Source organism: Suncus etruscus, chromosome 6, assembly GCF_024139225.1.
Source record: "Suncus etruscus isolate mSunEtr1 chromosome 6, mSunEtr1.pri.cur, whole genome shotgun sequence".
Taxonomy (NCBI): Eukaryota; Metazoa; Chordata; class Mammalia; order Eulipotyphla; family Soricidae; genus Suncus; species Suncus etruscus.
In genome coordinates, this window is record NC_064853.1 from 122,933,989 (window position 1) to 122,959,792 (window position 25,804).

A 25,804-nucleotide genomic window follows, 5' to 3' on the forward strand; every position below is an offset into this window, starting at 1 on the left:
TAGTTCTTTTTTTTTGTTTTTTTTTTTTTTTTTTTTTTGGTTTTTGGGCCACACCCGGCAGCGCTCAGGGGTTACTCCTGGCTCTATGCTCAGAAATCGCTCCTGAGGCTCAGTGGATCAAATGGGATGCTGGGATTCGAACCACCAACCTTCTAATTGCAAGGCAAATGCCTTACCTCCATGCTATCTCTCTGGCCCCAAAAGAACTAGTTTTGTGATGGTTCTTTACACTCAGGAAACCTAAGTAAAATGAGGAGCAGGAATCACAAGTGAACTTGGGTACTAAGGGAGAAAACCTGACTAAGAGGAGGGGTAAGAATCACACAGTGGCCTTAGGTGTTGATGGAGGAAACTTGAATAAGAGGAACATTAAAAATCACACGATGGGGGCCAGAGCAAGAGCACAGTGGTAGGGCATTTGTCTTGCATGTGGCTGACTCGAGACGAACCTGGGTTTGATCCCTAGCATCCCATTTGTTCCCTCGAGCCTGCCAGGAGTGATTTTGAGTGCAGAGCCAGGAGGAACCCCTAAGCACTACTGAGTGTGCCACTCCCCAAAACAGACAAACAAAAAATAATCACACAATGGGCCTGGGGTACTGAGAGAAGAGGTGCAAATCCCAATAGCAGGCTAGTGTTTTAGAGACCCCCAATCCCTACCCCAAGTAGGCCTGCAAGCCTCGTTAGCATTCTAGAGCCAAAGGAAGCCTCTGTGCTGGGAAAAGCACTGCAGATGGATTTACCCACAAACAGCAGCCTGGGATTCCCAGCCCTCTTTGTCAGTCAGTGTCTGGGCAAGTCTGAATGGCTGAGGGTGGGGGAGAGGGGGCCACAAGGGGAGAGAGAACAGAGGCGGTTGCTAGGAGCTGGCGTGAAAAGTCTTCACATGGGTTTGGAATTTGTCAGAAACCATTGATCCCGTGCCAGAGTTTTGGAAGACAGGTCCTGGGCCTATTTCCGGCATCAGACCTTCGCCTGCGAATCACAGTCATGATCATCTTAGTAGAGGGAAAGAGAGGGAGAGCGAAGAAGAGGGGCAGAGAGAAAAAGTAAGTGAGGAGAGAGAAAAAAGTGAGAGACAATGTGAAAGAGAGAGTGAGAGAGGGTATGAAAGAGTATGAAAGAGAGAGTGACTTTCAGTTCAGGATGTGTTACACGGGCTTTCTTAAAATGTAAACCCATTGGCCTAATGAATCTTTCATATTTAGGTGGCCACATTTTGCCTGCCAATACTTGGTGTAAAGAAGAATCCCTCATCTCCACTGTATACTACTTTGGGTGTTATCACCAAAGGAACTGTCATTGAGGTCAACGTCAGCGAGTTGGGCCTTGTCACACAGGGAGGCAAGGTTATTTGGGGGAAAAACGCCCAGGTTACCAATAATCTGGAAAATGATGGATGCATCAATGCAGTCTTACTGGTTTAACGGCAGTTTCATAAAAATAACTCCTCGTAATTACAGAAGACCAGACACCAGTCAGGAAAGCCACTATTAAGCTACAGTCATCAAGAAAAATGCATATTGCACAAAACATTAAAGTGGTCCAGGCTTAAAAAAAAGAGAGTGAGAAGCACCTTTTTTTTTTTTTTTTTTTTTTTTTTTTTGGGATTTTGGGTCACACCCGGTAGCACTCGGATTACTCCTGGCTCTATACTAAGAAATTGCTCCCAGCAGGCACAGGGGACCATATGGGAGGCCTGGATTCGAACCACCATCCTTCTGCATGCAAGGCAAATGCCCTATCTCCATGCTATCTCTCCGACTCAAGGGGCACTTTTTTTTTGTTTGTTTTTGTTTTGTTTTTGGACCATACTCCAGGCTCTGTACTCAGGAATTACTCCTGGAGGTGCTTGAGGGTCCATATGGGATGCAAGGGATTGAACCAAGGTGGCCATGAACAAAGCAAATGTCCTACCCACTATTCTATTCCTCTAGCCTCCCAAAGTGAGACACTTTAGAGAGAACTCCAATACAGACACACAGGCAGAAACGTCAGGTACTGACCATCCTCCAGAGCAGAGAGGGATGGAGACAGAGGAAACAGTGAAAGAGGCTTCAATCCAGGCACTGAAGCCAGTCCAATGATGTTTTCTGGACTGTGAATCAAGGAGTAGTTTCCATCTTTGTATAAGGCTGGGGGTGGGGGGGGGGGGAAGCACATGCAGAGGAGAAATGTTTTGTAGAACACAGAACTGATTCTGTGCAATTCTTTAGTTTGGGGATTACACTGAAGGTGCTGGGGGGGGGGTGTTGTTTAAGGCAGAGCTAAGGAAGCATTTGGACCAGGGGTTCCTAGCAGATACTCTAGCCCTTGGAGCCATCTCTGGGCCAGTAAAATTAAATATCAATGGCAACAAAGTAGAGTTGGAGAGTGTGTGGTTTTTCACAGCTTCTATATCCTGACAGCAGAGCTAAGTAGATGCACCAGGCAAAGAAAGACCCAAGAAGCAGCCGTATTTTCTATCTGGTTCTTTCCAGAAAGCACTGCTGGACCCTGCACCCCAGGATACCAAGGCAAGAGTCTAACAACTGCATAGCATGGAAGGTTGCCCAAGGATCATGGTGGTCTGTGCTCATGGACCATGGTGGTCTGTGCTCAATGCGTAGCATGAATGCATTTACAGAGTGTACAAATGCCTCCAGAAAACAATAGGTGCTTCTTAAAAACCTGTATTTCACAGATGAGCAAACAGAAGTTCAGAGCAGTGGCACTTGGCAGGCTGAGACTTCATAAGTTAGACCATTTAGAAACTCACAGCCACCCCCGGAGCCAGGGTCCTCCAGGAAGTCAGCAGAGTAAAAGCCCTATTGAATTCCTATCTTTTCAATTCAGAACACCTGTACTGAAACCCCAGACTACTTTCTCCAAAAGGCCAGGCTCAAGTGCTACAAAACTTGTCAAAAAGATATCTGGGGGCCAGAGAGATAGCATGGAGGTAGGGTGTTTGCCTTGCATGTAGAAGGGGGGCTGGAGAGATAGGATGGAGGTAGGGTGTTTGCTTTGCATGCAGAAGGACGGTGTTTCGAGTCCCAACATCCCATATAGTCCCCCAAGCCTGCCAGGAGTGATTTCTGAGCCTAGAGCCAGGAGGAACCCCTGAGCGCTGCTGGGTGTGACCCAAAAACCAAAAACCAAAAAAAAAATGTATCTGAGCCACAACCAGTGGAATTCCTGGGGGATGGGGGATGAGGGATGAGGTCAAGGGGACCATGAGGTGCTGGGAATCAAACTTGTGCTCTTGCATGATAAATATGTGGTCCGGCTCTGCACACCTGCTCTCTGCCCAGCTGGTACTCAGCAATATTCCTAATCTTTGCCTTAGTAATTCTGCCTTCTATGGAAAAGTGTGCTCTGAGCAGTTTCTTCTGTCCGTTCTGCTGGTCCAAGCCGTGGCTGTTTTCCCTTCTAGGATCACACAAGCAGAGAATGCCTTGCCTTGCAGTGGTGGCCTCAGAGGGGAGGGAAAGGACAGTGGCTAGAAGGACACAGGCTTTGGGCTTCTGGAATGTAGGTAATGTTCACTTCCTGAGCTGGGTGCTGCCTGCGTGGGCAATTTAATTTCCTGAAAGTTCATTAATCTGGACACTTAGGTGAACTTTTCGGTCCATATATTCTAACAGAGATAAAAAGTTTTAAAATGGCTTTGGGGGGAGGGGGAAGCTATATACAGAGAGAATACAGCAAGGGGGGTGCTTGCTTGTACACAGCCAACCTGGGTTCCATCTCAGCACTACATATGGTCCTCTGAGCCTGCCAGCAATGATCCCTGAGCATAGAGCAAGGAATAACTCCTGAGTACTGCTGGGTGTGGCCCAAATACTTTGCCCCAACACACATACTCTCTCTCTCTCTCTCTCTCTCTCTCTCTCTCTCTCTCTCTCTCTCTCTCTCTCTCTCTCTGTCTCTGTCTCTCTCTCTCTCTCACTCTCTCTTCCCCCTCCCCCCCTTATACAAAAGAGCTGAACCTAGTTCTGTAATTGCACTCTTAGGAAAGAGTGCCTCAGTTTCCTCAAAGTGGTTTCCCTGGTTGTTGTGGGGGAGGGGGTGCCCCTCGCTTACCAGCTTTCCTCAGTTGGCTGTACTCTATTTCTTCCTTCCTGTCTCTTCTCCAATTCCATTGCTGTCTGTTCCAGCAGAGCCGACACTGCGTCCTGCAGAAGTGACAAGGGCCAATGATTGGTCTCTAAGGGTTACTTTGATGTAGCTCCACTGGGTAACTCAGAGAAACTTCCCCAAAGTCCAAAACTGGGTGAGGACCTATGTCCCTAAGGTCCCATGCACAAAGGCATCAGATCATTGTTTTTGTTTTTAGAGCCACATCTGGAGGTGCTTGGGGCTTACTTCTGGCTCTGTGCCCAGGGGTCACTCCTAGAGATGCTTGGGAGACCCGGTGGGATGCTGGGATTGAACCTGAGTAGGTCGACTGCAAGGCAAATGCCCTACCTGCTATGCTATCACTATAGTTCCTGTCACATTCTTTTTCGCCTGTTTTTCAGTCACATCTGGCGAAGCTCAGTGGCTACTCCTGGCTCTGTGCACCAATTGGTGCTGGGGAGACTATCTGGGACACTATCAATCCAACACTGGTTGTCACCTACAAGGCAAATGCCCTACCCACTTTGCTATCACTCTGGCCCCTGTCACTCTTACTGAGAGTTCTCTCTAAATACACCTCTGAAGCTTCACAACAATCTTCACAGACATAGGTCAGACATGAGAATGTGGAGGCTCAGGACATATCACCCCACTAAGAAACAGCCCAGGTGCTACCTTTCCCTAATACCTTGCTGCTGTTTTATGAGGTCAAGGCCAGGTCAAGGTGTGAAACAGCATCACCACTTAACCTTACACCTCCTTTTTTGTATTATGTCATCAAAACCCCACAAATTTCCACTTGCCATGTTAGTTAAGGTGACCCAAGGAATTGAACAGGAAAGAAAGGCCCCAGGTGAGAGGTCCAGCTGCAGATGGGGAGCTCCCTGCCTTGAAGGCTTCTCTCTTCATGCAGTTCTCTCCTGTCACTCCCTTTGGCTCTGAGGGGTACAGAGGCTCACCGTGCTTTCAGGCCCTGGGCTGGGGGGCAGGACTCCCACTGGCCTTGGCTCCCTGATCTGTTGCTTCAAGTATTTGTAACTCAGGAGGTTGTACCAGCGTGTCGACCTCTCCCCAGAGCGGCTGACTTCAGCAAGGCTGATCTGCGCACCTCCCTGTGAGGATGGGAAAGAGAAGACTGTGAACAAGGGGACCAGGGTTTTTGGGGAACCCCTGCTGGGAAGAGTGGTTTCTAGGGGAGAGGAGTTGCTTCCTAGGGAGATTTTTAGGGGGAACCATGTCTAGTAACCATTTTCTTCTCACTCTTCACTACCATACTCCCTCATGCCTTTGCTCATTTGTGACACCTTTTGCTTTGTTGGAGGGGTGGGAGGGGTCCCCCAAGTCAAGCTTAAGAGATCTGGAGGCGTGTGTCCTCCTAGGGATTCTCAGCCAATAGGCTAGAGGTTCAATGCTTTCACCACACCAGGGATGTGATTCTGACTCCAAAACGGAAGATGTGAATCCATACTCATACTTCTGGGGAGATAGACAAATACATTGAGATTAAGATACAGCAAATGCTGGGTGATGTTTAAGAAGTGGGGGCTGTGGAACTGGGGGGTTGGGGTGCAGAGATGACCCCAGAAGTCATTATCTGCCACCTTATCATTCTGGTAAGCACAGCTCAGCTGGGTACACTGGATGCATATTGCATGCAGTCTGTGAATGAATTTACATGTTTGTTCATTTGTTCAACACATACATCCCTGTGGGCTTGGCTTTGTGAGGAGCTACAGGATTCAAATAAATTCGGATAAAATTCCTGCCCTCAGCAACAGTACAGTGGAAAGGGCACTTACCTTACACACACAGTTGACCAGGTGACCCTGGTTCAATCCCCAGAATCCCATATGGTCCCTTGAGGACAGCCAGGAATGGTTTCTGAGCACTGCAGTTGCAACACCCGAACAAAAACACACACACAAAAAATTCCTGCCTCTTGAGCACATATTGGAGTCTGAGATGGAATGGGGTGGAATGGAGAGGCAGACCCACAAATAGGTAAAGTCTATAGACTCTGTTCCACTGAATCTAAGATAACATCAACTATAAGGGGTATTATTCATTCTTTATTTTTGGTAACTCCTCTCCTGGAAGTGCTTTGGCCTTCCTCCTGGCTCTTTTTTTTTTTCTTTTTGGACCACACCCAGTGATGCTCATGGGATACTCCTGGCTCTGCACTCAGAAATCACTTCTGGCTCGAGGGACCATATGGGATGGCGGGGATCAAACCAAGGTCCGTCCTGGATCAGCTGCCTGCAACCCGCCCTACCACTGCTCCATCACTCCAGCCCTCTCCTGGTTCTTTTGTTAGAGCTCACTACTGGTGTGTTCAGGGAATCTGCCCCTAGTCCCTAACATATTTATTTATTTATTTATTTATTTATTTATTTATTTATTTATTTATTTATTTATTTATTTATTTATTAACATATACCTTTAATTCCTATAGCACTAAGAAGGAATAATAATCACTTGATTTACACAAACTAAACAAAATACTTATGTTAGAGTTAACATAGTAAGACACTTAGGTATACTTTCTCCCCTCAGATAACGTAACATATGTGGTAATTTTCTGGTCTGATCTGACATTAACTCATCAATAATGTCTGCCTTTAACAATAACAAATATAAACATTTTGAGGTGGGAGGAAAGAAAATGAAGATACTCATTGGATTCTGAGAGATAGCATAAGTGGGTAGGGGACTTGCATGCAGCTGACCCTGGTTCAGTCTCCAGCAATCATAAGGTGTTTTGATACCTGAGTGAAGAACCAGGAGTAAGCCCAGCATACTGCTGGATATGATCCAGAAACAAATAAATTAAAAAAAAAGCCTGATTTTTTTGTTTACCATATTCAGTGACGCTCAGAGATTACTACTGGCTCTATTCACAGGAATCTACTGGCAGTACTCAGGGGACCATATGGGGTGCTAAAGTGAGAGGCACTTATTCAGTCAGGCCACACTGTTCTATCTGGGGTCCACAACAGACCAGGAAGCCAGGCCCCTGGTCCAGCACTTCCCTTCAGAGAGAGCAGACAGGGTGATCTGACATTCCTGTCCTCATCAGGTGTGGGAACACTGGTCTCTCATTGGACAAGAGAGTCTGGCTGCTGTCACAGCAACCAGCAGAGGCCAGACCTCAATTAGGAGGAGGAAAAAAACCATCCAATTAGGAGCAGGAACTAGAAAGGGGGGCCCTGGGACTGCCTGGAGCAGGGGCAGAAATACTTCACCAGAGGAGCCTGGGCTTTCTGCCGTGTTATTCTACCTGCAAAAATCTTCCAGCTTACAAGTGTTCAGATCCCCTGAAGAAAACACGAAAGGACTGAGAGACCCCAGTCTGTAGACTTTGGGGAATTCTGCCTCTCAGTGCTTCATTTTCTTTCTTGTATTTTTAAAATTGGTTTTGGGGCCATACCCATCAAAGCTCAAGGGTTATTCCTGGCTCTGTGCTTAAGAATTACTTTCGGTTGGTTCAGAAATCATCTGAGATGCCAGATCAAACCCTGATTGACAATGTGCAAGGCAAACTAATGTCTTCCTGGTTATACTATCTCATCAACCCGGGATGCCTTATTTTCTTCACTGCATAATGGTACCTACTTTAGGTATAGGGAGCTAGTACAGTAAATGCTTGCCTTGCACATCCTGATTTAATCCCCAGCACCTCTTAAGGTCCTGCCAGGGGTGAGCCCAGAATGCAGAATCAGGAGCAAACCCTGTTTGCCATATAATACAAAACAAAAAACCCAATGGTGCCTTGTTTTTAAAATGGGTGAGGATTGAGAGCTTTAGCTTTGTCTGCCTTGGACTATAGCAGTACTACACTATGGTCAATAGTGATCACAGTATCAATATCCATGGCACAGTGAGAGGGTTGAGCTCCAGTAAGGGCCAACCGAGATGTGTCGCTTTACCCCATGCACCCCAATGTGTGCTCCAGGGTCTGGTGGTCTTGCAGGGACCTTGTACAAAATGCAGACTCAGTCAGGTCTCAGTCTCACAGATCTGCACAAATCATATGGTCCCCCAAGCCAGGAGCGACTTCTGAGCGCATAGCCAGGAGTAACCCCTGAGCGTCACCGGGTGTGGCCCAAAAACAAAAAAAAAAAAAACAACAAAAAAAAAAACAAAAAAAAAAAAAACAGAGCCTGATCTCTCACCAGCATCCTGGGCAATCCTGCACCTTACAAGAGGGCTACAGTTTCAGAGTGCCCCTCTTGGGCTCTTCAGAGAAGTGATTGTGAAGGCCAAAGTGGCAGCAGACAAGGGGACCCATAGAGAATTGAAGTCTTGGTCAGAGCAGCCCCACCTGCCATGGAAGAGAAAGGCCTATTGGCACAAACAAGAATGGAGAGCAAAACTGCCATGTAGGGATGGAAGGATGGTCCAGAATGGAGGGCACTTGCCATGCACAGGGCTGACCTGGGTTCAGAGCCAGGTTCACTCCTGGGCACAGCGGGGGTGGCTCAAGCAAACACACAGAAAAAATGGTGACATGCTCAAAGCAGGATTGGCATGTATGCCAAAAAACAAAAACAAAAACAAAAAACAAAAAACAAAAACCAGCTCTCCTCCACCTCTCTGCCTCCCTAGGCTGCCTTTAGACTCTGCATGCTCCAGATTCCTGGAAGTGGGAGAGGGCAGAGATGCTTTTTGGGGCATCTCTGTTGCAGCTGTAGTTGCTATTTGGCTTAGTGGTGGGGGGCACACCAAGTAGAGCTCAGGGATTACTACTGACAGTGCATGAGGGACCTTATGGGATAGCAGGGATTGAACCTGCATCAGCCACTGCAAGGCAAGCATCCTACCAATGAACTATTGTGTTGGACTTCTGTAGCACTGCTGACACTGCAGGTATGACCATACAGGTGGCCAGTGGTCAGCATTCTCCGGGGCTCAGCCACTTAAGCAGTACTTTGGGTAGGTGTTGCTTTCTCCCTCACCACTCTGGCCATTCTGAGAATATGGTCCAGAGGCTAGCCCAAGGTAAGTGCCCCACTGGCATGGTGGCGCTAGAGATAAGGTGCCTGCCTTGCCTTCGTTAGCCTAGGATGGACCGCAGTTCGATCCCCCGGTGTCCCATATGGTCCCCCAAGCCAGGAGTGATTTCTGAGTGCATAGACAGGAGTAACCTCTGAGCGTTACCAGGTGTGGCCCAAAAACCAAAAAAAAAAAAAAAAAAGTTAAGTGCCCTAGATCTTCCAACCTGTATGTGCCCCCACTCTTGTGAAATGGTCAGCTCAGGACAGTTGGCTGGCTGGCCAAGCTCTTACCAGACACTCCTCCATGTGGTTGTGGTCCGTGGTGCAGACATCCACTCGTAAGGTCTTCTGGTGCAGAGCTGGGTAGGATGCACACACCCAGAAGGCTTCGTTGAACTGGAGGCTGTCAGCATAGTCCAGGGGTCGTGTTCGAAATAGGCAGATTGTGCTCTCAGAGCAAGGCAGAATGGCGACTCGGATGTTACTGGAAGGGATGGAAGTGCAGAGGGCTAGTTCAGCCCAGGGCTGGAGTTCACAACCACGGCAAACCCCGATGTTATTACAGCAGATGAGAGCTTGTGTTTTTTCAAGTCCATTCTGTTGTTTTGGGGCAATACCCAGCAATGCTAGGGCTTACTCCTGGCTCAGTACTCAGGGATCACTCCTGGGTACTCAGGAGACCCTGGGTTGGCATGTGCAAGTGCCCTCCCCACTATATTATAGCTCTGGCTTCTTATTTATGTATTTATTTAATTCTGGGCCACACCCAGCCATGCTCAGGGGTTACTTCTGGCTCTCTGCTCAGAAATCACTCCTGGCAGGCACGGGGGACCATATGGGATGCCGGGATTTAAACCAACGCAGGTCCTAGGTCGGCCACTTGCAAGGTAAACGCCCTACCACTGTGCTATCTCTCCAGCCCCCCTTATTTATTCTTAGGTTATTGTGGGAACTGCATTCAGTGATACTCAGGGAGCTAAGAACTTTCCTTGGCAGTGCTCAGGTGTGGTGGTACTGGGGAGATGGGTTAGACAGGATGAGGAATCAGGCCCAGGGCCTTGCATATGCTAGCTATGTGCTGTGCCATATGTTGCTATACCCAACCCCAGAGAGCTTCCCTCTGGAGATCATGACTGCCACAGATCTGCACTTTGCCTCAAGGCCACATGCACTGAGGAGAACTGTAGGGTTTGGGAAGATGGTGCCAAGTGGCATGTGAGAACCCCAAATCAACTCTTGGCTCTGTATAGTGCCCTGAACATGGTCAGGTGTGGTTTAAATCCAAAAAAGAAAGACCACTATGGTGTCTGGGGTCCAGGAGAAGAGGTCACTGAGGACACATCCATGCCATCAGCCCACACTCACACTTTCTGATCTTGCTGCACCAACAGAGCAGAAAGGTTGCTCAACTGGATAATCAATATTGCAAACTGCTTATTCTTCTCATCATACCTGCAATGAAAAGGGGCATGTGAAATGAAGCTTGTGAGCAACTTTTTTCTTTTTCTCTCTTTATAATCTCTTATCAGCTGTTCTAAGCAGGGTGGGGTACTGAGAACAGGCAGAGAACATTGCTACATGCAGAGACTGAGAGGCTGCCTGCATTTTTCTTTCTTTTCTTTCTCTGTCCTTCCTCCCACCCTCCCTCTCTCCTACCTTCCTCCCCCCCTTTCCTTTCACTTTTTTTTTAAGCTTCTGGGCCACAGTCGGCAGTATTCAGGGGGTTATGCCTGGTTTTTGGCTCAGAAATCACTCTGGCAGGCTCAGGGGACCATATGGAATGCTGGGATTTGAACCATCGTCAGTCTTGGTTCATCTGCTTGCAAGGCAAATGCCCTACCGCTGTGCTATCTCTCCAGCCCCTCTCTCTTCTTTCTTGGCCGCACCTTGTACTCAATACTTATTTCTGACTCTCCACTCAGGAATCAGTCCTGGAAGTACTCATGGATACTAGAAATCAAACCCGGCCACGTGCAAGGCAAATGCCCTACCAACTGTCCTATATAGCACTCGCACCTATGTGTTTCTCTTTTGCAAGATCAGAAGCCAGGTAGGAGGAAAGAGGGCACCCAGAACACAACTTTCAGCAGGTTAAGCTCTTCCTTGCCTAGGCAACCCTGAAAACAAGGACTTCTCTCCCTCACCCTGCCTCCATCCCAACCCCCATTCACTTACTTCAGGGCCACCTGGACTCGGGTGGCTCCCAGGGCCTCTGACTCGTCACTGTCAAATGTTGTGGCATCAAAAGCACCCAGTCTGGAAGGTGGCAGAGAGATGATCAGGCCCTGCTCAGCCTGGCAAGGTTGTGACCCAGGCAGTTCCCCATAGCTGGCACACTTCCTCCCCAACATGGCCCAGACACCAGTTTGTGGCCATCCCTTATCCCTTCAGTTTTCTTTCTCATGCTCCCCATGTAGCCAAGTGCTCCAACTCTTTCTCTCTCCTCCCCCCTTCTTTCCCTCCCATGATGTAGCCACCTACCGTTGCACTGAAGCCTCATACACGCCACTGTCCCCTGCCACAGATTCATCAGACACGGCAGCTGAGACACAGGCAACTTTCAGGCCACAGCCCTGGGCAGGATTCATAGCTAGAGGGAGAAGAGAGGTTCTGTTTAGAAACTTCGACCTGAGTGTCTTCCCTCTATTGATACCAATTTCAGCCTCTCTGATGTCCAAAGCAAAGCCTGTCTTTCTGGTTTCACAGTGTGAAGTAGTGAGGCTGTTTGGCATCTCAAATGAGGACCCAGACTTTTTAGGATCAAATCTGGGTTCTGTGGGAGCCAAGGGGAAACACTGAAAGGGCTACCTCTGAACAGTGCCTCCACCCAATGCCCCAAATCCCTTTAACCCTAATAGAATGTAGGTTTTGTTTTGGGGCCACACCAGGCACTCTCAGGGGTTACTCCTGGATCTGCACTCAGGACTCAGCATAGGAGGTGCTCAGGGGACCATTTGGGATGCTAGGAATTAAACCTGGGTTGACTGTGTGCAAGGCAAACACCCTCCTCATTGTACTATCACTGTGGCCCTCATAAAAGAATGTGGGAAGGGGATATGACTCAGTAGTCAAGCTCAAGCCATGCATATTTGAGACCTGGGTTCGATTTCCGGCACCCCCAAACCAAACCTGACCAACCAATTTAAGCTTTACTAGTTTAATGCCTTTAAGGGTTGGATTCCTCATGTGTAAAAAGGGGACCGACCACAGCCTTGCCACACTGTATGTGATTTTTGTCTCTGGGTAGACAGCTGAGGGCTATGTAAGGATGGGCTGGCTTCACTGTCCACTGCACACTCATCTCAGTCTCCCTGTTCAAAATTTTGGAGTTGGGGGAGAAGAGGCACATTTGGTAGTGCTTAGTGTTGAGGGATCACTCCTGGGGATTCTCAGGGGACCTATGGGATGCTAGGGATAGCTCTTGGATCATCTGTGGGCAAGGCAAATGTCCTACCTGCTGTACTATTGTTCTGGTCTCAAACAACTATTTTTTATCTGACTCAAATAGGAAAGAGAAAAGACACAGCATTAGGAATGAATGTGAGAAAGAGATTCGGGCCCTGAGTTCAGTTTCCAGTTCTGCATGACCCCCTCAAAAAAATACAGATGGTGCTCCTAACCATTCCTAAGGTGTGACTCCTGTGTGTGTGTGTGTGTGTGTGTGTGTGTGTGTGTGTTTAAAGGGGGTAAGATCTTTCCCTTTTTTCCTTTTCTTTCAAGTTTTGGACACTTGGCAATGCTCAGGGCTTACTCCAGGTCTATGCTCAGGGATCACTCCTGGCAGTATTCAGGAGACCAGATGGGATCCCAAGGAACAAACCCAGGTTGGCTGCATGTAAAGCAAGCACTGTACTATTGCTTCAATCCCTCAGCCTCCAGATCCTTAATGGAAACTACCATGTCTCTGACAGGCTGGAGGGGTGGATTATAGCTCCTGCACTCCAAGCACAGTGGAATGAGTTTAATCTTGTGCCCAGCATGGTCCCAGCAGCTTAGATATCACTAATGCTTGGAGTCAAGTACTGCAATCTCATGTGTGAGCATGGAAGGGCATGTGTGCACCAGGTAACTAGAGAGCATATGGCTGGCTGGTGTCTGAGTGACCCCAGCCACCCAGGAACAATGATCACAGACTGAGGAAAAAGGAGACTGGGATGTCTGATGGAACCCAGACAGGCACTTGTGTGTACCTCTTCTCATTCCTTCCTCTTTGGAGCCAGGTGAAGGGGTGGAGAGATAAATGGGTAAGTGGATGGCTGAGAGGGTTGTGTGGGTGGGTAGATGGATGATGAATTGGTGCATGGGTAAATGGATGAGAGGTAAATGGATGGATAGTGGATGATAGATGGATAAACAGATGGGTGGGTGGATGGATGGATGGGTACCAGTGGATGTTGATGGATTGGTACATGGATGATGAATGGATGGATAGGAAGTAAACGGTGGATAAATTGATGGATGGATTAGAGGACAGAAGGATAGGTGGAAAGGTTAATGGATAAATACGTGGGAGAGTAGATGGATGGATGAGTGGGTAGATAGACATACAAATAGATGAGAGAATGGATGAATGTGCAGATAGATGGGTGGGTGGATGGACAGATATGTAGATGGTGGTTAGATTTCTATGTGAATCCCTGACACAAAGAGAGCGGTCTATAAATGCTGGCCCTAATAAATATGATTATTACTTAGGTCAATAGCTAGACCAAGTTAGTCACCCAATCCTCCACCCTAGACAGCCATCCCTACCTTGGCCCAAAGGTTGACCCTCCGCTCCCGGGTCCTCCAGTCGGAACCTCTCCTGGGCGCTGCTGCCAAGTCCCATTTCGCATAGAGCAGCACTCAGTTCTGGCTCCTCAAATTCCAGTGGGCTCAGGAAGGCATCGGCAGCCAGGAGGGGGTCAGTGATGAGAGGGGAGCAAGGCGGGGACGGAGAGGAGAGGGAAGAGCGGGGGGACAGGGAAGTCATGGATTTGGGGGTGCCAGACAAGGAGCGGAGGGCCTGCAGGCGGCTGCCCCCCTCAGCACGGTGGGTCTTGGCCACCTCATCCTCATGGATGGTGGTGATGCAGCCGGAGGGCCGGAAGCCAGTGGCCCCCTCTAGGAGAAGGAATTCCACCTTGCTCTGCAGCTCTGAGTCCAGCGGCTCCAAGGGCTCATAGTAGAGGTCAGTGAAGCTGGCTGAGGTGGAGGAGTCGAGGCTGGAGGCGGCGAGGGAGCCCCGGCTGGATGTGAGGGAACTTCCAGAGGAAAGCGATTGCATGCTGCCAGAGAGACTGGGACAGGGAGGGGAGGGCAGGTGAAGTGCCATGTTTTTCTTTCTTTCCTTTTCTTTTTGATTTCTTTTGGGCCACACCCGAAATGCTCAGGGTGTGAGCATTACTCCTTTCTGTACCCAGGTATCTCTTAACAGTGCTTGGGGAAATCATATGGAATGCTGGGGACCGAACCTAGCCATTGTTGTGTTGACCATGTGCAAGGCAAACACCCTCCCCACACCAGCCCCAGTGGCATGTTTTTACTTTCTTCTCCCTTATTTTTGAGGGGGCCCACACCTGGCAGTACTCAGGGTTTACTCCTTGTTCTACATTTGGATCACCCCTGGTAAGCTCAATGGATCACATAGGATGCTGATTGGCAGGTTGGCTGCGTGCAATGCAAGTGCCTTGTCTGCTGTACTTTTTGCTTAAGCCCCTCTGAACGTAACTTTTTCATGGGACCCTCTTTTTTGGTTTGCTTTCATTGATTCCATTATTGTTTTCCTGTTTTCAATGTCATAGTTTTCTTTTAAATAAATTATTTAATTGAATCACCATGAGATATAGTTACAAAGTTGTTCATGATTGAGTTTCAGTCATACAATGTCCAATACCCATGCCCTCACCAGTGGACATTTTCTACCACTGATGTCCCCACCTTCTTTCCTGCCCAACACCCTGTCCTGCCTCTCACCTCTATGGCAGATATTTTTCCTTTTCCTTTTCCTTTTCCTTTTCCTTTTCCTTTCCTTTCCTTTCCTTTCCTTTCCTTTCCTTTCCTTTCCTTTCCTTTCCTTTCCTTTCCTTTCCTTTCCTTTCCTTCTTTCTTTCTTTCTTTCTTTCTTTCTTTCTTTCTTTCTTTCTTTCTTTCTTTCTTTCTTTCTTTCTTTCTTTCTTTCTTTCTTTCTTTCTTTCTTTCTTCTTTCCTTCCTTCCTTCCTTCTTTTTTTCCTTCCTTTCCTTCCTTCCTTCCTTCCTTCCTTCCTTCCTTCCTTCCTTCCTTCCTTCCTTCCTTCCTTCCTTCCTTCCTTCCTTCCTTCCTTCCTTCCATCCTCCTTCCTTCCTTCCTCCCTCCCTCCTTCCTTCCTTCCTCCCTCCCTCCTTCCTTCCTTTTTCCCCTCCCTCCCTCTGTCCCTCCCTCCCTCTGTCCCTCCCTCCCTCTCTCTCTTCTTTTCTTTCTTTCTTTCTTTCTTTCTTTCTTTCTTTCTTTCTTTCTTTCTTTCTTTCTTTCTTTCTTTCTTTCTTTCTTTCTTTCTTTCTTTCTTTCTTTCTTTTTCTCTCTCTCTCTCTTTCCTTTCTTTCTTTCCTTTCCTTCCTTCCTTCCTTCCTTCCTTCCTTCCTTCCTTCCTTCCTTCCTTCCTTCCTTCCTTCCTTCCTTCCTTCCTTCCTTCCTTCCTTCCTTCCTTTCTCTCCCCCTCCCTCTCTCCCTCTTCCTCTTAGAAATTGTGATTTGCAACACGGTTACTGATGGGGTATCTATCACGCATATCACTTTACCTACTTTTAGCACCCAGTTCTTGTCCAGAATGATCATTTCCAATTACAGTGATCGCAGAACTCTCTCACGAGCTTCAGGGAGGATTGTGTACCCACCCTTTCATAGCAGTGGCTGCTGAAAATCACAACCAAGCCCATTTTCCTGAGGCCTGAGAATCAGCAAGACTGTGCAAGCAGTAGGTCATGATTCATTTCTGAGCACCCCCTCAAGTGACTCCTGAAGAGGAAGCTAGGAGGAGCCCCCAAGCTCCACCAGGTGTTATCCAAAACCTCAAACCTTCAAAACGTGACATCTTTTTTCCTCAACACGCATTTTCAAAATTCCATTGGCCCCTTCCATTTTCATATTTGTGAGACTTGAATTGAATCCCAAATGTTACTGATTTTCTTCTAGAGAATTCATTCTTGGCATTTTAGTTTCTTTGTCTAAAATAAAACTCAGTATCCTGGGTGTAATTAAAATGGCAGCATCAACATACTGGATGCAAATGAAATGTATGGGGACTGCAGTGATAGTACAGTGGGAAGGTAACTTGCTTTGCATGTGTCCGACATAGTTTCAATTCCCAGCATCATATATGGTTCCCTGAGCATGGCCAGGAATGATTCTTAAATGCAGATCCAGCAGTAACCTCTGAGCACTGTTGGGTGTAGCCTGAACCCCACCAAATGTATTGGAGCCACAGAGATAGTACAGCAGGTAAAGTGCTTGCTTTGTATGTGCAAGACCTGGGTTCAATTCCCAATATCCCATATGATTCCCTAAGCATCACCAGGAGTGGTTCCTGAATGTAGCACCAGAACTAAGTCCTAAGCACTGCTGGGTGTGGCCACAAAACTAAAACTAAAATCAAAAAAGGAAGAAGAAAATATTTAAGTTCCAGCCACACATTGTTGTCCATCGTGACCTAAGACCACTTTTGGCTCCTAAGGAGAGAGCAGGTAGACAGCAATTTAAAGGCCAAAAAGTACCAGAGTTAAGGATTTGATTCCAAAGAAGTTTCTAGCACTGTGTGGTCCCCTTGCCTCCCTCTGAAACCCTTCAGAGTTGAAGAACCCTACCCTGGGCCATGCCCTTCCAATCACTGTGCTTCATACGTTAGCATGTGAGTAAATGTTCACATTTGAGGAGTGGGGAAACTGCAGAAGGCAGAGCCTGGGCTGGGCCCACCTGAGGTGTGGGTACGCTGTACCTGGAAGCCTCCCTGGCCCTACCCCCAGGTACCCCTCTTACCTCTTCAGCTGGGCATGCAGAGCGGCCACCTGCCTTGTGGCTTCCTCCAGTTCTCTCACTAGCTGGTTCCGCTTACTGTTTAACTTCAGCCTGGAGGGAAGGAAGGTGGGTGTGGGGAAGAAGAATCACAGCATGAATTCGCTGATTTGAACAAATGGCCTGCAAGAGAACTTTGTGCAGCATTGTCTGCAGGGTTTTGTGGTAGGACACTTCAGCAATGAGGGAGATTCATTTCTGTCGGCCAGGCACTGTGCTAGGAAGCTTGGGATGTTGCCTAATTCACACACATTAAGAATTCAGCAGGCTAAGATCAGTTTTGCCTCTTATATAGGCAATTAGACATACACATATTAAGTTAAAGGTATAGAATTAACGGGAAAATTAGGATTGTACTCAAACCTCCCCCCGTTTTTCTTTGTGGGTAAAGTAACACATATCCATATATGCTCAGGGCTTACTCCTGGCTCTGCACTCAGGAATCAAACCTGAAGACTTGAGGGACCATATGGGGTACCAGGGATCAGATCCAGATCAGCCATGTGCAAGCCCTCCCTCCCCTACTGCTCTACCTCTCAGGCCCCAAAGGAGTACACAGGTCTGAATGTTCTGTTTTGTCTTGTTCTAGGACCATATCTGTTATGCTCAGAGGTCACCCCTGGTATGCTTAGGAACCCTATTTGTTGCCAGGGATTAAACCCAGGTCAGCCACATGCAAGGAAAGCACTTAGGCCCGGAGAGATAGCACAGCGGCGTTTGCCTTGCAAGCAGCCAATCCAGGACCAAAGGTGGTTGGTTCGAATCCCGGTGTCCCATATAGTCCCCCGTGCCTGCCAGGAGCTATTTCTGAGCAAACAGCCAGGAGTAACCCCTGAGCACTGCCGGGTGGGGCCCAAAAACAAAACAACAAAAAACAAAAAAACAAAACAAAAAAGAACCAAAAAGCAAGGAAAGCACTCTACCCACTGCACTTTCACTTCAGCCCCATTCCTACATTTTCTGGTCACTGGAACCCCAGCAAGGTGACCACAAACTCTTTTCTTGTGAGTGTAGGATCCTAGCCTGGGCCTTCCTAGGACACTAGCTCGCCCCCACACCCAATTCCATAGCAGCAGGCCACGGTGTCATACAACCCTTGTTTTCTTTTTTCTTTTTTTTGGGGGGGGGCACACCCAGTGATGTTCAGGGGTTACTCCTGGCAATGGGCTCTGAAATCGTTCCTGGCTTGGGGGACCATATGGGATGCCAGGAATTGAACCCAGGTCGGTTGGTCCTGGGTCAGCTGCATGCAAGGCAAATACCCCACCGCTGGGCTATCGCTCCTGCGATAACCCAAGATATCCAAGATAACCCCTTGTTTTCTTAAGAAGGAAGGATGTTTGAGGTTATAGCCAGGGAGGCTTATGGGTTAGTTCAGTTCACTCTGGCAGTGTGAGAGAAATCAAGGATTGAACCCTGGATAGTCTGCTGCACTCAAGGCAAGCGACTTAATCTCATTCATGCTTTCTCTCTCTGCACAATTCCATCCTGCTTCAAATGATATCTTACCCCATATATTATCATTCTCTTCCTCCCACCCGCCAGCATCCCCACCATTTAGAACATTGTAAAGTCAGTCAGCTGAGGCTTTGGGGGCTCCCACCTCTCTGTCAATGCCTTGCTCTGTGTGTCCCGGGCGGCCTGCAGGTCTTTCTCCAGCCGTCTTCGTGCATTCTCCAGCTGCTCCACCTCACCCTGTGTCCACCGGCAGGGACTGACGAAGCGCATCTCCTTCAGCAGCTCCTCCTTCTCGCTGATGAGGATCAGCCTGTCCCGCTCCGAGTCCAGCACCCCAGGCCAGGCCTCACTATCCAGCTTCGCCAGCTGGATCTTCAGATTGGCGATCCTAAGGGCCGAGAAAGGGGGTACCTGAGCCTGAGCACAAGTTGGGGTTGGGTGGTTTCCCAGAGGACAGACTGCCTTTGTGAAAGTGAAGTAGACTAAGGTTAAAACTGAGGAAAGAACAGGGTAAAGGGGCCCAGAGTGAAAGGACAGCAGGAAGCTCTGGCATCCCATATGGTCCCGACCACTGCCAGGTATGATCCAAAAACAAAAACAAAATTAAAATGTTTTAAAAAGTGAAGTTCAGGGCACAGCGGTGTTTGCCCTGCAAGCAGCCGATCCAGGACCAAAGGTGGTTGGTTCGAATCCCGGTGTCCCATATGGTCCCCAGTGCCTGCCAGGAGCTATTTCTGAGCAGACAGCCAGGAGTAACCCCTGAGCACCGCCGGTGTGACCCAAAAACCAAAAACCAAAAAAAAAAAAAAAAAAAAGTGAAGTTCAAGGGAGAGAACCAGAGAGATGGGATGGGGGGAAGGTGCGGTGGTTTTTCAATAACCTTAGTGTAAACCTGGGCACTGCAGAGGGTCCCCTAAGCACCACCAAGAATGACCCTGAGACACTGTGACAAAAACAGTTGGGAATGATCACTGTGGACAAGAACTGGGTGCTGAAAGGAGGTAAAATCATATGCACAATACTCTTTCAATAACAATATTTCAAACATTGACATATAAAAGGAAACAAAATATTGCAACCAGAAAAGAAGAAAAGAGAAAGAGAGAGGTGAAAGAAAAATGTTACCTCAGGAGCAGAAGGGGCTGGGGATCAGGAGAGAGAAACAGGGAGACATTAGTGGCGGGAAATGTGTACTTGTACAGGGAAGGGTGTTGAACATGGTCTGATTGAGACTCAATCATGAACGACTTTGTAACTGTGTATCTCATGGTGACTAAATTTAAAAAATTATGAAAAAAATTACCCTTGAGCACAGAGCCAGGAGTAAGCCCTGAGCACCACTAGGTGTGACCCCCAAACAAAATAGGGGCCTGAGAGATAGCACAGCGGTAGGGCATTTGCCTTGCATGCAGCTGATCCGGAAAGGATGGTGGTTCGAATTCTGGCATCTCTTATGGTCCCCTGTACCTGCCAGGAGTGATTTCTGAGCGCAGAGCCAGGAGTAACCCCTGAGCATTGCTGGGTGTGAACCAAAAATTAAAAAAGCAAACAATACCAAGACCAAACAGTTATAAGATCACTAAGTAGTAAGCTAGACACAGAGGGGACCACTCATTCTAACAGCACCGGGGGTGAGGGTGGAGGATATGGGAGGCAGGATGGGAACGGAGGTGGAGGGACGACAATTCGGTGATGGGAATTCCCCTGATTCAATGTTAATATGTACCTAAAATATTACTATGAACGATATGTAAGCCATTATGATTAAAATAAAAATTATATTAAAAAGAGAATGACAAATTTTAAGTAATTAAAAAAAAGCAAACAAACCAAAAAAACCAACCAGCCAACCAAACAAACAAAAAACAAAATGGGGAGTAGCTTGGCCTAGACTTGGGGGGGAGGTGTCTCACAAGAAGGTATCAGGTGCTTTGGGATACTCTGAGCAAGAGCTAAAGAAATGGTGGGACATATGCCCTGGGTACAGCTGCTGTGTCTCTCCGCTTAAATCCATGTCGGGGCAGGAAAGACATTGGGGGGAAGTCCTGATGGGTCAGGGAGGTCATGAGGGGCTCCAGATTCAACTCTAGAGGGATGACTTCAAGGCTACAGTTCTTCAGGATGAGTGAGGAGTGAGGGGTGGGGGCAAATGCAAGGAGGTGGCTTCAGAGCAGTGCCCTGAGTTCTGAAGGGACATGGGGAAACTGAAGAGATGCAAGGAGGCTGGAGAAGGCTCAGTGGTGTCCATTGCCTGTCTTAATCACTGGGTTCCCACCAAGATAACCACAAGCTCCTTCCCTTTGATGCAGGACCCTGGTCTGGCCTTCTGAGGAGGACACTAACCCCATGCTCCATCCCACAGCAGCAAGGGATTAGTGTCACAGCAGTGGGGGCAGAGGGTCACACTACCCTAAACTGGTTGCTCTTTTGGGAGGGGTTCTTGGGAACACAACTTGTGATGCTAAGGATTCAGAGTTCAATTTGACAGTGCTCAGGGACCAAGGGTTGAACCCAGTGTTCCGTAATCCTGTGCTCTCTCTAGCCCTTCACAATTCCATCCTGCTTCAAGCTGCGGGCAAAGGGGGCAGAGAAATAGTATCGCAGATAGGGCACTTGCCTTGCATGTGGCTGATGCAGGTTTGATCCCTGGTACCCTGAGCACCATCAGGAGTGATCCCTGAATGCAGAGCCAGAGGTAACCCCTGAGCATCACTGGGTATGGGCTCCTCCCCACAAAATCATTGCTGTTAAGGTTGGGATGTGACCCAGCAGTAAAACCCATGTTCCTTGGATTCAGTTCCCCAAACTGCAGGAAAAAATTCAAGTTTAAATGTTTATTTCATTTAGGCGTAGTTACCAACACTCTGAGATCCTTGGGGAGGATGGTTTAGAGGTACAGCATGCAGCATGCTCCCCAAAGAGCAGGAGATGCCTGAGGTCCTACAGTCTTTGATTTTTTTGGACCATACCTGTCTGTACTCAGGAATCACATCTGGAGATGCTCAAAGAACCATATGGGATGTCTAGAATTGAACCTGAGTCAGTCACATGCCAGTTAAGAGTCTTTCTCACTGTACTATTTCTCTTATCTAGCCCAAAGGTTTTTGTTTTGTCTCTTTTTTTTGGGGGGGGGGGAGCGCAATACCCAGCAGTCCTCAGGTCTGACTCCTGCCTCTGCACTCAGGTATCTCTCCTGGTGGAGTTCAGGGGTTCCTACGGGATGCTAGAGGTCGAATCCAGGTTGGACTAGTGTGAGGCAAGTGCCCTACCCACTGTACTATGGTTCCAGCTTCCCCCTGACTTTTTAACATGCTTCAAATAAATACACCAGGGCCCGGAGAGATAGCACAGCGGTGTTTGCCTTGCAAGCGGCCGATCCAGGACCGAAGGTGGTTGGTTCGAATCCCGGTGTCCCATATGGTCCCCCGTGCCTGCCAGGAGCTATTTCTGAGCAGACAGCCAGGAGTAACCCCTGAGCACCGCCGGGTGTGGCCCAAAAACCAAAAAAAAAAAAAAAAAAAAAAAAAAAATAAATACACCAGTTGTGATCCTTTGACTGACGCATTGCTGGGGAGCAGGACAGACAGGGAGCCTGGAAGCAGGAAGGATATTGAACAGACTTGGGCTTAGATTTTTTAATTTTTTTTGAATTTTGTTGTTTTTTTGTGCTGCACCCGGCAGCACTCAGGTTACTCCTGGCTTTGCGCTCAGAAATCGCTCCTGGCATGCTCGGGGGACACATGGGATGCCAGGGATCGAACCCAGGTCTGTCCCAAGTCATCTTTTTGCAAAGCAAATGCCCTACGGCTGTGCTATCGTTCCGGCCCACAGGCCTGGACTTAAAGCCCAGCTCCACACTTCCTCTGAGGGTCCTGCCAACCCTCCTTCCCTCTCTCTATTGGCCTCAGAAAGGACAAAGACAAGACAAGGTGTGCAGAAGGTCAGCCCCAGGGTGAATACTTGAGACATAGAGGGTGATTCATGTGGGACCCTCCCACCTAGCCCTCAGCCCTGTCCCCCACTACCTTCGCTTCGCCTCTTCATAACGCAGACGCAGCCGAACCTTCTCTGCCAACTGGTTGTTGCTGGTGGTACCAAACTGTGGGAAAGAATAAAGTTGGGAATCACTTGGCTGTGATGGCAGGGGCTGGGCTTGGTTTGTGGGAGCAGGAGCTGAAAACAGACCCTCCCCGACCACCCCACCCCCATATAGCTGCTGCAGGCTGAGAAGTGAGGGAGTGGAGAACATGTCAACCCAGCCCAGGGAAGGGCCTCTGACTCAATTTGTCCTATCTAGAAGAGAAACAGAGGGCCTAAATTACTATCTTGCAACTATCTTGTATCTAACCCCATACAACCTTGCACTCACATCCGGAATCCCCTTCAAGCCACAGAACCAACAAGGATGTAGGGGTGTGGGTAAAACAAAGAAGCCATTCTCAGGGTGCTAGGAGAGGGCACCAAGGGAGCACTGGGAGAAGTTGCAGAGAGGAGTAAGGGAAAAGGTTCTAGCATGTGAGAAGGAGGTGCCGAGTTCCCCTCACAGATGTGGGGGTGCTATAGGGGAATGAAGGAGTGGGGGGGTGAGTCATATGTGCTGGGCCAGTCCGGGAAAGTGGCAAGAAGCTAAAGGCTCACCCAGCTGCAGGCAGACAAAGCTCTTATCTTCAGAAGTGGGAATAGAGTTACAGAGGCTAGGGAGGAAAGGTGGAGTTAGAGGGATTGGGAGGTGGTTCTTTCAGTGTTCTGCGGACACAGAAGCAATGGGAATGGAGGGGACCACCATGTGCCCGTGTTTGTGGAGCTCAGACCAGCTCAATGTTTGCAGAGCTCCACAGAGTTCTCTGCATTGCTCATTTCCTGACACCACAATAAGCATTAGGTTTGGGGTGGTCTGGCCTTTGCCGGAGAGGCCTGGTTTCGTTGGGTTTGTTGTTTGGTTGTTTTTGGATCACACCCAGCAGTGTTCAGGAAGCCAGGGCTTACTCCTGGCTCTGTGCTTAGTGATCACTCCTGGGGGTACTACATGGGATGTCAGGGCTCACACACGGGTCACCTGCATGCAAAGCAAGTGCCTTCCTTCTTCAGTCCTTTCCTGCTTTGGGATAAATAGAAAGAAATTATCCCCTGCTGTAAAAGAAAAGCAGCATAAGGCTGCAGAACTATAGGAAGGAGATAAAGAAAGATCCATTTGATTAAAAACAGGAGCTAGAGACCCTGGCTGTCACCTCCCCTTATCCTGGATGCCTGCAAGAAGATGTAGTTCCAGACAGGTCTCACCAGCTTGGGTGGGGGGGGGGGTGTCCCAGCAATATCACATGGTGTTCCAGCTGCCTTCCCTTCTAGCCAACTTACATTTCCTGAGATGTCCGTCTGGGAGCTCACATCCAGGTATTGCTTAGGCAGCAGGATGCCAGAACTCTCCAGAGAGCTGCTACTGGACCACAGGTCTGAGTGGGACCCTCTGTCGGTGTAGAAGCCATCCTTGAGCATAGCAAGGCTCTGCAGAAAGGGAGGTGGTTGGGTGAATGTTGGAACCTGGGCCTTCTACATGCAGCCCTTTGAGTCCCATTTCTCTTGGTCCTTTGCCCTTCAATGTTCTGTGGGAGTCCTGCTTATAGCACGCTAGCAGGGGCCAGGCCAGGAGATAGTGGAGGGGATACTGGTTCTGGCACCACATTGCCTGCACTGGCAACCCTGCACTGCTCCTTCCTTGTGCTGCAAATTAAAGGACTTGATTATCTTCTCTGGGCCTCTGCTCATTCTCCAGCAAAAATGGAGTAAGCCTGGGTCCAAACTTGCAGCTGTATCCTACTGTGTAATATGACCAATATGTAACCACATTTCTCATGAACATTAGTAAGCTCCACAAATTCATTTTTTAAAAGGTTAGAATTAGATAGTGGAGAGACAGTACAGTAGGAAGGGCATTTGTCTTGCATATGTCCAACCCTGGTTCTATCTCTGGCATCCTCTATATCCCCCAAACACAGGAGTAATCCTTGAGTGCAGAGCCAGGAGTAAGCCCTGAGCAATGGTGGATGTGGCTTCCCAAAAAGTAAAAACAGAACACCAAAAATGGTTTGAATTAAAATGTTTTTTCTTTGATTTCAAATTCATTTGTACTTAGTTCTGTTTTATTTTGGGGGAGTGGGGGGCATGGTTTGGACCACAACTGACAGTGCTCAGAGGTTACTTCTGGCTCTGCACTCAGGATTCACTCCTAGCAGGTTTGGGGAATAAAATGGGATGGGCAGGATTGAACCCACAGTGGCTGCATGCAAGGCAATAGACCTATCTACTGTACATCACTCGAGCCCTTCTCCCTTTTTAAAAAGAACTTAATTTGGGGCCAGAGAAATAGCACAGTGGTGTTTGCCTTGCAAGCAGCCGATCCAGGACCTAAGGTGGTTGGTTCGAATCCTGGTGTCCCATATGGTCCCCCGTGCCTGCCAGGAGCTATTTCTGAGCAGATAGCCAGGCGTAACCCCTGAGCACTGCTGGGTGTGGCTCCCCCCCCCAGAAAAAAAACAACTTAATTTGTAGTTTGTCATTTGGGGCACCCCAAAGACTGCTCAGGAGATCTAGGGTCCCATGTCAATTTTTTGCAAACCAGGCTGGAGGTTCAGTGCAAGGGCCTAAGGATGTAAAATTCTTGGAGCCCTACAATGCTGGGGAGACCAGGATCAGCCTTATAATACTGGGGGCCTCTGGGGCTACACTTGGTGTTGCTCAGGGGACCACACTGCACAGGAATAGAACCAGGCTGTAACTACTGTACTATCTCTCTGCTCCCCCCCCCCCCACATTTTTTTCTTTAATCTCATTTTGTCATTGTTGTTTTATTTGTGAACTACACCTGCCTGTGCTCAGGCTTACTCTTGGCTCTGCACTCAGGATCACTTCTGGCAATGTCAGAGGATCAAAATTGGTTGGACACATGAAAGCCAAGTGCCCTCCCCACTATACACTCCATCCCCTTCTTTTTGGTTTAGTTTTGTTTTGTTTTTGGGGAGGTCACACCCAGCAGCACTCAGGGGTTACTCCTGGCTCTGCTCAGAAATCGCTCCTGTCAGGCTTGGAGGACAATATGAGATGCCAGGATTCGAACCACCGTCCTTCTGCATGCAAGGCAAACACCCTACCTCAGTGCTATCTCTCCGGCCCCCCTCCACCCCTTCTTTAAAGTTTCGAATAAAATAGGGTTGGGGTAGGAGGAGAGAATGG

General features: G+C 48.4%; 1 protein-coding gene across 1 annotated transcript in view; it reads right to left on the reverse strand.

Moving 5' to 3' along the window:
• WWC1 (WW and C2 domain containing 1) overlaps nt 1–25,804 on the reverse strand; it is a 117,841-nt gene that overhangs the window by 12,846 nt on the left and 79,191 nt on the right. The window contains exons 7-17 of the mRNA XM_049774570.1: nt 23,933–24,079; nt 22,603–22,676; nt 18,723–18,965; nt 17,084–17,173; nt 13,845–14,371; nt 11,574–11,682; nt 11,268–11,348; nt 10,458–10,544; nt 9,384–9,576; nt 5,058–5,210; nt 4,063–4,154 (exon numbers count right to left, since the gene is read on the reverse strand). Of these exons, the coding sequence (XP_049630527.1) occupies nt 4,063–4,154; nt 5,058–5,210; nt 9,384–9,576; nt 10,458–10,544; nt 11,268–11,348; nt 11,574–11,682; nt 13,845–14,371; nt 17,084–17,173; nt 18,723–18,965; nt 22,603–22,676; nt 23,933–24,079 (1,796 nt within the window). The remainder of the gene's footprint in view (nt 1–4,062; nt 4,155–5,057; nt 5,211–9,383; nt 9,577–10,457; nt 10,545–11,267; nt 11,349–11,573; nt 11,683–13,844; nt 14,372–17,083; nt 17,174–18,722; nt 18,966–22,602; nt 22,677–23,932; nt 24,080–25,804) is intronic.